This window comes from Coturnix japonica, chromosome 1 (assembly GCF_001577835.2).
Source record: "Coturnix japonica isolate 7356 chromosome 1, Coturnix japonica 2.1, whole genome shotgun sequence".
NCBI classification, from domain to species: Eukaryota; Metazoa; Chordata; class Aves; order Galliformes; family Phasianidae; genus Coturnix; species Coturnix japonica.
Genome location: NC_029516.1, coordinates 116,328,269 through 116,337,589, shown reverse-complemented (window position 1 = coordinate 116,337,589; position 9,321 = coordinate 116,328,269). Strand labels below are relative to the sequence as shown.

The 9,321-nt window shown below is 44.5% G+C and overlaps 2 protein-coding genes across 2 annotated transcripts in view; one reads left to right on the top strand and one right to left on the bottom strand.

Annotated features, from left to right (window-relative positions):
* The window catches only part of LOC107306208 (granulocyte-macrophage colony-stimulating factor receptor subunit alpha-like), a 28,819-nt gene extending 26,187 nt beyond the window's left edge, over positions 1–2,632 (top strand). The window contains exon 12 of the mRNA XM_015849150.2: positions 1,333–2,632. Coding sequence (XP_015704636.2) covers positions 1,333–1,401 — 69 coding nt within the window. The 3' untranslated portion in view covers positions 1,402–2,632. The remainder of the gene's footprint in view (positions 1–1,332) is intronic.
* Positions 2,633–3,638: 1,006 nt separating this feature from the next.
* On the bottom strand, positions 3,639–7,427 carry SLC25A6 (solute carrier family 25 member 6). The gene is made up of 4 exons (XM_015848484.2): positions 7,252–7,427; positions 5,611–6,097; positions 4,737–4,877; positions 3,639–4,294 (listed from the first exon to the last, which is right to left on the bottom strand). The coding sequence occupies exons 1-4, from the start codon at positions 7,360–7,362 to the stop codon at positions 4,137–4,139; spliced, it is 897 nt and encodes a 298-aa protein (XP_015703970.1). The 5' UTR covers positions 7,363–7,427; the 3' UTR covers positions 3,639–4,136.
* Between the last annotated feature and the right edge of the window lie 1,894 nt (positions 7,428–9,321).

Genomic DNA, 9,321 nt, shown 5'->3' with positions numbered 1-9,321 from the left:
CCCCTGTCACGGACGCAGGTGGATTTTTAGTTCAAACCGTGACAGTATAGCAGTTATCTTCTGTGTACTCATAGCCATATTTTACAGTTAAAATTAACCAAGACAGGTAATTTCTTTACATGCTGATTTTGGAAGTTTGCTGTCCACACTTCAAAACAAACAAAAAAATCTAAAAAACAAAAAAAAAAATCTAAGTGAGAAAGTACTTGTCAATAAATTATTCATTATTTATGTTGGTATAAAGTAACTATTAATTGCTAGTAAAGCAGCAAACAGCCTTTAAAAAAAATCTGCAGACCTTTTAGATTTCCTGTTTTTGCTGAATGTGGGGTTTCTGTACGTGTATGACCAGAGCTACACAGAGCTTCTTTGGCTCTGGGGAAACCTCACTGTGGCCTTCCATTACTTGAAGGGAGCATATAAACAGGAGGGGGACCAGCTGTTCACAAGGGCAGATAGTGATAGGAGAAGGGGGAATGCTTTTAAACTGAGACAGGGCAAGTTTAGGTTAGAGATTAGGAGGAAGTTTTTCCACTCAGAGGGTGGTGACGCACTGAAAGAGGTTGGTTGCCCAAGGAGGTTGTGGATGCCCCATCCCTGGAGGCATCCAAGGCCAGGCTGGATGTGGCTCTGGGCAGCCTGGTCTGGTGGTTGTTGCATAAACACCAAGGCTGCAAAGATCATTTTCAGGTGTCTTACCTGCCTGAACACCTCCTAGACTCTCCTTTGCTTAATTGCCTTAAAAATGAATTTTATAACCTTTCCCTGACACTATGTATACTTGAATGCTGTAACTCTTCAAAACGGATCAAGTTAAAACATGTTATCCCAGGAGTTTCTCCACTGAATAGCAGTTCGCACTTGCTTCTTTAAAGAGTACGTTAAAGTACCACCAGCTTTCCTTTTCTGATTTGGGTCAGATCCTACCAAGTCAATTCATCAGACAATTTGTTTTCCTACAATCATCCACTTTATTTCAGCGTTATTCCTTCAGTTTTTGGTCATCTTGGCCCATCCTTTGCTTTGCAAGCATCTCTTATATCAAAATAGCAAGACCAGGGTGCCTTTGGAACTGTGTATCTCAGAGTCTCATGCAGGTTGGAAGGGACCTTAGAGATCATCAAGTCCAACCCCCGGGATTTGAGCCTCCTGTGTAGCAGAGCGGCACTTCTACCACTTGCACCACAGGGGGATTCGAACCTGGGCCTCCGGTGTTGCAAGCGGCATTCCTACCACTGCGCCACCGGAGTGGTAGGAATACCCCTAAATGTTTTCTGTGAGCACCAACAGTTTACTGTATGTTAAAAGCTATTTCTTCTCCCCTCTCCTTAGACAGAGGACGTGCCTCTACCTCAAAAAAGTTGTACTGAGGAAGTGACTGTGATTGAAGAGGTGACCTAATCTTCCAGAAAGAAAACAGATTTGGATTCAACACAAAAATCACACGCCTCCAACAGCAATGGGAATCACTGAAATACCATGAAGAACTTCAGTGGCATAGCTGAAGTCCTCCATAAATTCAGTGTAACAACTACAGGATTTGGATTCAAATCCATAATAAGCTTTACTAACTTGGTTTTAAGCAGCTCATCACACCAGCCCATTTCCTTCCAAGTGTGCAGGTCCCGTTTCCAAAGCTATTACAAATATAGTCTTTTTTTGTTAAACCAATTCCCAATCCTTTCCTGCTGTAAGTATCTTCCAAAAGAACCTCATTTCACCAACTATGTGCTTCAATAAGGCAGAAAACAAATGCTTTTTTTAAAAGTCTCATTTATTGTTTGCCTCTTATGTTCCCACACTGCATAACCACATTGAAAAATGCTGCTGGATGACTAAGGGAAGCGACATACTAGAAAAATAAACACCGAGCAGTACATGCTGAAATGCACAGCAGAAGTAAGTTGCATTTCCATTTAAGTAACAACCCACACTTGCATTGATTATTTACTTCCCCTGATTAATACCTAATTTTATTGGTGGGGGTGGTGAAAAAAGATCTCATCCCCTTTTCAAGGGTTGCTTGAGTTAATTGTCATGCTTGCTTCTTCCTCACAAAGTTCGGTCACCATGCACTCACAGTAAGGTTATATGAGGGGCTCTATCATTATATACCTACCTTTTAAGCCACCGACATAGAAAATAAGCCTATGAAATGTATTTATATACTCTTCCTCTGTCTCTTGAAATCAATAGTTTGAATTAAAACAGCAGCTTGACTGGAAAGGTCAGCATTGAGTGACCTGCTCACACTACAAGAGCAACTATTACTAAAGATTAAAAAAACAACCAAACACTTGCAGTAGGTACATAAAATTTGCCATTAGCCTGTGTACAGAGTAGCTATGTCATGTACTTACATTCATAGAAAGATGCTGAAAGCAGTGCTTGTGCCATGGAACATCACATTGGTGCAAAATTACCAGCCAAAGCCATGTTATAGATTTTAAATATCTCGAGTAGCAACCTCAGAAGGCACACAAAAAAACCTCCAGATAGCTCAGTCAGCCTCCAATGACTCATTACAATGACATTTTCACAAACACAGGGTGAGTTATAAGACCGTACTGAAAGATAAACGCCTTGTTTTCATTTACTGGTCCCCCATCACATCTTTGCAGATGACAAAGTACAGAAGTAAAATTATATAAAGAGCATAGATTTAGTTTCTCATACTGCTTTTTAAGATGTTTTTAGTCTTCAAGCCATCCTTAAAATTAGACAGGATTCAGAAACACAGAATTGTAGGGGTTGGAAGGGACCTCTAGAGATCATCGAGTCCAACCCCCCTGCCAAAGCAGGCTCCCTACACCACGTCACACAGGTAGGCGTCCAGGCGGGTCTTGAATATCTCCAGAGAAGGAGACTCCACCACCTCCCTGGGCAGCCTGTTCCAGTGCTCCATCACCCTCACCGTAAAGAAGTTCTTCCGCACATTCGTGCGGAGCTTCCTATGCTGTAGTTTCATCCCAGTCAATTCAGTCAATATTGAAGGCTGGCTGACTTTTACCTTTACAGCTACACAGGACCACGCACGTTCCCTGTTACATACCCATATCGACTTCACCTTTTAGAATGAACTTCAGATTAAATTCTTTTTCCCAGAGCTACTGGCAACTTCCAGAGATAAAAGCTCAAGTGGCATAATCAACACTTCCAAATAGCAGCAATAATACTCAAAGGTTAGAAGATTTTAACCAGGTCCCTGGTTTTTTGCATGAACATATGTTGATTCCTATATATTGATTTAAAAAAATATATCCCATTTTAAGACTTTTCCAAGAGCAAAAAGCATTCGCTGCTTTTCGATTGCCCTTGGAATTTCGGGTGGTTGTAGGACTACAACAGAAAAAACCCTCATTTTACATCATATGAAAAGCTGCAAATCAATTTGTAAGGATCATGCAAAAAGCCACTTGCAGCAGCCCATCATACACTATCAGGCACAAAGACGGGGAGTGGTTTCTATGAGTACAACCCATGCTTTTTTCCTCCAAGTTCCCACATTCAATTTTCCTGAAGTAAAAATCAAACATCCTCTTACAGTACAGTGTAAGCGTAGCAGAGGAACCATTATCTGAAAAAGGTTAGCAAAGAAACGACGTTTTCCCAAAGCTTTGATGTAATAACTTCAACACGGACAGAATAAGTATGTTTATTGGTGTTTTTTTTGTTTTTACAGCAGAATGCCCCAATTTAAGAACATAATTGCTAGATGTTCAGCTGTGCAAAATGGTACATAGTGCTTCAGTACAAGTGGAAAAGAACATGATTTGTTAGCAGGTATTTTAAAATACAATTTTATGGTCCTAAAAGATAGGACTTGAAACTGAGGACTGATCCACGAGCATACTTTTTTTACTGCCTTAATTGGACCCAGCTGCTTTGGACCCAAAACCATCATCACTGATTTTTCACCGCTGAAAAAATCATCACACTGAACTGCCAGATTCAGTGTCTTCATGCAGGTTACCGTGAAATGGATCAGTCCTCTATGTCAGTTTCCAGCCCCATCTACAAGTATCAGCTGGCTCCGATAAATAAAACTCACAGGAATTTCTTGAAGGTCAATGGTCCATAATGGTAGTTATTCTACATGATCTGCTCGACTTGATTTCCAATTTTAGTTAGGCTGCTTAAATGACTTTCTTGAATTCATCATACAGCACGAGCACGAAAGCACCCCCCATGCCTCGGAGAACATTAGACCATGCACCCTTGAAGAAGGCCTTGCCTCCCTCATCCCTTGCAATCTTCCGCCAGCAGTCAATCGTTCCAGAGTACATGATATCAGCTGTAGAGAAAGAGTAAAGAGGGATTTTTAACTTCCGTATTTCAAGTGACTCTAAAGACAGCTCTTCCACTTCTCCAGCTACTTTATTCCCTATATCTCACTTTAACACACTACCAGTTCAGGTGACAGAAAAAAAAACCTTCCTGCCTGCTTGTCAACCTACTAAGTTATGTCATAAAATAAAATCATTAATTGCTCTTAGGACAATTATACTGTCACCTACTTGCTTTCACTTAGTTTGTTACCACAAACAGCCAGTCCATTTACTACGTCTATAAAGAAAGACCTCACCACAACTCCTAACTCCTCACAAGCCTTTTACTACCTGCATTGCCTCACACTACTTGAACATAATAGCAATAGAATCAGATTTACACAATAAAAAACCATAAGCCCCGAGGGATCACTGTTAGCACCATATAATGACATGGTAACAGCCTACCTCCTTTGCGTCCTGACTGCATCATCATCCTACGCCGCACTGTGTCAAAAGGATAGGAAACCACACCAGCCACAGCAGTCACTGTCTGTGCAATCATCCAGCTGATGACAATATGAGTATTTCTGGGATCTGGCAGCATGCCTGCAAAGAAGAAGCTAATTAGCTTTTTGGCTTGCAAATCCTCCTCCAGTTCACAGCACAACAGCTACTTTACCACAAAAAGCTACCATGAAGCGCTGCAAAGCAATACTTTAAGCTGCAACGAGACACTTAAAACACATTAAGCATGCTGAAGCAACAGAGAAATTAATAAAGAACCCATTTACTTGTCACTGATCAAAACACATTAACATTTAGGTACCAAGATCCTTTCAGACAGGCACAGAAGTGTTCTAATTATTCTCTATTTGTTTATAGAAGTAAACATCATTTAAATAAATCAGTCTCTATGAAGTTTATTAAGCTGCACAGATCAATTAACTCTAAGCCAAGCTTAACAAACAAGTGCTTTACAGAACAGCTCATATTCTGCTAAATACACTTGAATTGTTCTAAAAGAGCTACAAATTCTCAGTAAGGAATTACAAACTTTGAGTATTTGTACCAAAACACTTCCATTAGGAAAAAGTGCAGCATTCTAAAGGCAAGTGTAATGGGAAAATCCTAAAGCAGCCTGCACCATTAATGCATGCTGAAGCTTTGCCCTTGGAGTGTTACTCTCAGTGCAGTGCCACTCCTGTTGGCAGAGATAGGCCTCTTCCACCGTACTTACATAACTACAGAGGTCACAAACAGAAAACAACACAAAAGAACAGGCAGAAGCAGGCAATACAACTCTACAAACACGTTTATCAACACTCTCCTGAAACTTTACCTTTTGCTGTATCATAGATGCCAAAGTAGGCGGCTCTGTAGATGATGATGCCCTGGACAGACACATTGAACCCCTGGTACAGGCCACGCAGGCCATCAGACTTGGTAATTTTGACTAGACAGTCCCCGAGACCAGAGAATTCTCTGTCTGCACCAGCTTTGCCAACATCAGCTGCCAAACGGGTTCTTGCAAAATCCAAGGGGTAGACAAAGCAGAGGGAAGTGGCTCCAGCTGCACCACCAGAAGCCAGGTTGCCAGCAAAATACCTCCAGAACTGAGTGTGCTTGTCCACTCCCCCCAGGAAGATCTGCTTGTACTTGTCCTTGAAGGCAAAGTTGAGGGCTTGGGTGGGGAAGTACCGGATGACATTGGCCAGATTGCCTCGCCAGAAGGACAAGACGCCCTGCTCCTTTGGGATGCGCACTACGCAATCGATGATGCCCTTGTACTGCTTATCAGCAGCGATTTGCTTACTTGCATGTTGCACCTGCAAATAAAAACATGCATTACGTAGAATCACAGAATGGCTCGGGTTGGAAATATCTTAAAGTGATAGAGCCAGAGGGAATGGTTTCAAGCTATGGCAGGGGAAATTCAGGCTGGACATTAGGACCAGAGGGAATGGTTTCAAGCTACGGCAGGGAAGATTCAGGCTGGACATTAGGAAATATTACTTCTCAGAAAGGGTGGCCAGGCACTGGAATGCACTGCCCAGGGAGGTGGTGGAGTCACCAACCCTGGCGGTGTTCAAGGAACGACTGGATGTTGTGTTGAGGGACATGGTTTAGTGGGAGCTATTAGCAATAGGTGAATGGTTGGACTGGATGATCTTTTAGGTCTTTTACAACCTTGGTGATTCTATGAAAGATCCTCTGGTTTTAACCCCTCAGCAATAGGCAGCATTGCTCTCCATTAAGTTTTTGGCTCTATGCCTCAGCCAGCCCTCACTGCAGCAGGGCCTGAGTGTGCTCACAGCATAACACAGAGAGCTGCCCAACCTGAAGGCCTGTCTGTCACAGCAATATGCCACAGCTGTAAGAGCCAGTTTCCAAGAAAACCCAAGGTCAGTCGGAACCTTAAGACTACAGATTGTCTGTTTATAGTTTAGCGAAGACAAGGCGCTTAATAAACTCGAAAACTAAAACCTTATGTTACACACAGACAACAGGGGTCGCAGCTAAGAGAGAACTGGAAACTAAGAGAGAACTAAGAACCAACGCAAAGCCGGAACTCCCTTCTTAGTTTCCCCACAGCTCCGGCCCAGGCCCTTAACGAAGGTCACCTTGGGTTGCGGGGTCAGCCCGGGCCGCTCTCCCACACCCCGCCCTACTACCGGCTCCACGTGAAGGTCACCAAGATGGCGGCCGCCCCGCGCAAGGAAGTGACACCGAGACCCGCCCCCTCCCGCCGCACCCCGCATAGCGGAACCGGCTTCCCCGCCATGCCCCCCGCACACGTGACCTCACCGACCACCCCCTCACGCTCGGCCTTTGTTCCTCACAGGCGGCTGCAGAGCGTTGTTACATCCCCCCACCTCCTTCTCCATACCCTCCGTGTCTCCTCAGGCCCTCACAGGGACAAGCGCCTCCGTGGAAGGTCACGGTCGCCTTCACTCCCTCCAGGCTCGGCCGCGTCACTCACCTGCAGCAGGAGCTTGACCCTCTCGATGGGCGCTACCGCCGTCTTGCTGATGGCAGCGGCGACGCCACCCGCTAAAAAGTCCTTCAGGAAGGAGATGGCCTGGTCCGCCATGTTCACGTCGCAGCTGCCTGGGAAGAGACACCGCCACCGCTCAGGCAGAAAGGGCGGGACCGCCGCCGCGCAACAGCTAAATGCCGGGCCATGTAGGACCCGCCCCACAGCTTGTCATTGGCCTCGCCTCAGGGAGGCGGGGTCGGTGCGGTAGTTATGGCCGTGCCCCTCCGCCTCCTCTGCTGCAGCGCCCCGTAGCAGCACCATAGTCTCGGCCGGAAGGCGCCGCCGTAGGCTTTGTCAAGGGCGGGAGGCCGTGAGGCCGTGAGGCCGTGCCTCCACCCGGCCAAGGGTTGTGCTGTGTGCTGAAAGTGAGATCGTACAGCTCACAGCCCAACTGCTGTGCATGAGTTCCCGTTTGCCTCTTGTAATTGCTTTCGTTTTTAATGGATGCTTGCTGCTAGCCAAGCTTTCTTCTAAACAAACGACTGCTTGAGTGGTAAACCACAGAGTGCAGCTGTGGAAGTGTCCAAAAGCAGCTCACACACACACATAGCGCTGTGCAGGAGGTCAGAAAGAGCAGGTCAGGCTGGGTGCTGTGAGAACAGGACGTGCCTGGCGTACTTCCACTTCTCAGGCTCTGTCACATGTCATTGCACCTTTTCACACAGAATCACAGAATTGTAGGGGTTGGAAGGGACCTCTAGAGATCATCGAGTCCAACCCCCCTGCCAAAGCAGGCTCCCTACACCATGTCACACAGGTAGATATGAAGTAATTTTATGCTGCTTTATGTTCTGATCCAGGATAGGCAGGTAGTGAAGTGACTCCATGCTGACCCACAGAAGGTCATGCATATGCTGTGTGACAGGACCATAGTTTGGCTATATGTAATGAAAGGCCATAGTGCATGTTATGGGAGACATATGGCTTAAAAAGCTATTCTTCTTTGAGGGAAAAAAAAGCCTCATTTTTTCCCTTTGCACCATTCATTCCCCCTTCTTTGTCACTGATGAACATTCCCTTCCCCCCCCCCCCCCCCCCCCCCCAAAAAAAAGCACACAAACCAAGAGGTGAAACCTGTGTTTTTATGTAAAAACCACTTCAAGTATCCCTGCAGAATGCAAAGGAGTCTTTTCTGATGCTCTTGAGAAGCTTCTGCTTTAATTCTTCCAACCTTGACTTCACCATCATGACAGTGCTGTTTCCTGACTTTATTAAATAGTTAACGCTTACATACTAACACAATGCATGCCTTGTGAGTTCTGTAAAATAGCAGTGAGATAAGCAGCAGTTAAATGCATCCCAGGTAACCTCAAACACCTTATCTGTGACATATAGCGTTACACGAATTATCTGGTGCAGAAGCTTCTGACTACTTGACTGGTTATGTAGCAACTGACAGGACTAGAGCAAGATCTCACCTCCCAGCACAAATGTTTTGAGATCATTCCAAATGCCCTTGTTAATTATGCCTATAAGTTATCTGTACATAATCCATGGTCCCCAAAAACAAAAAGCCAAGGGAAGTCACTGAAAGCAAGAGGGCTTCTTTGTCTTTTTTAGCAGACATACCTAAGCAAGTGAATAACAGAGAAAGACAAAATAACTGGTTTCTGCTTTAGTGCAGCATCATTGTTTAGGAATGGGAAGAGAGGATAACCCAGTAGTGATAAATTCAGTTTCACCAAAGTGATTCTAAGTTTTATCACCAATTTCCACATACTGTGAATGACAAGACGTTTGTATTTTAATGAATACTTAGTGTCATGTCCCTTCTAACCCATCTTTGTAAATGGATGTAGCCAGAAGAACTGCATATTTCCTTAAGCAAATTGTTTTCATAGCCCCCAACTTTCTGAGGCTTACAAATGATGCAAGTAGGTTAGTGGAGAAAACACGAGCCTGTAGCTAGCAGCTACAGCAATGTGTCCATCTTGACTGAGTTACTAAGACAGGCCCAGCAGTTAAGGAGCACTGCAGTCAAGAAGAAAGGATAAGAGGTAGCCTGGGAAATAG

What these genes read in the sequence shown, in the direction of transcription:
- SLC25A6 (XM_015848484.2), bottom strand. Translation starts at nt 7,362, where the DNA reads ATGGCGGACCAGGCCATCTCCTTCCTGAAGGACTTTTTAGCGGGTGGC. An exon ending in CATCTATGATACAGCAAAAG is followed by an intron (nt 4,878 to 5,610) that starts GTAAAGTTTCAG and finishes TCTTCTTTGCAG; the next exon opens with GCATGCTGCCAGATCCCAGA. An exon ending in GCAGTCAGGACGCAAAGGAG is followed by an intron (nt 4,295 to 4,736) that starts GTAGGCTGTTAC and finishes CTTTCTCTACAG; the next exon opens with CTGATATCATGTACTCTGGA.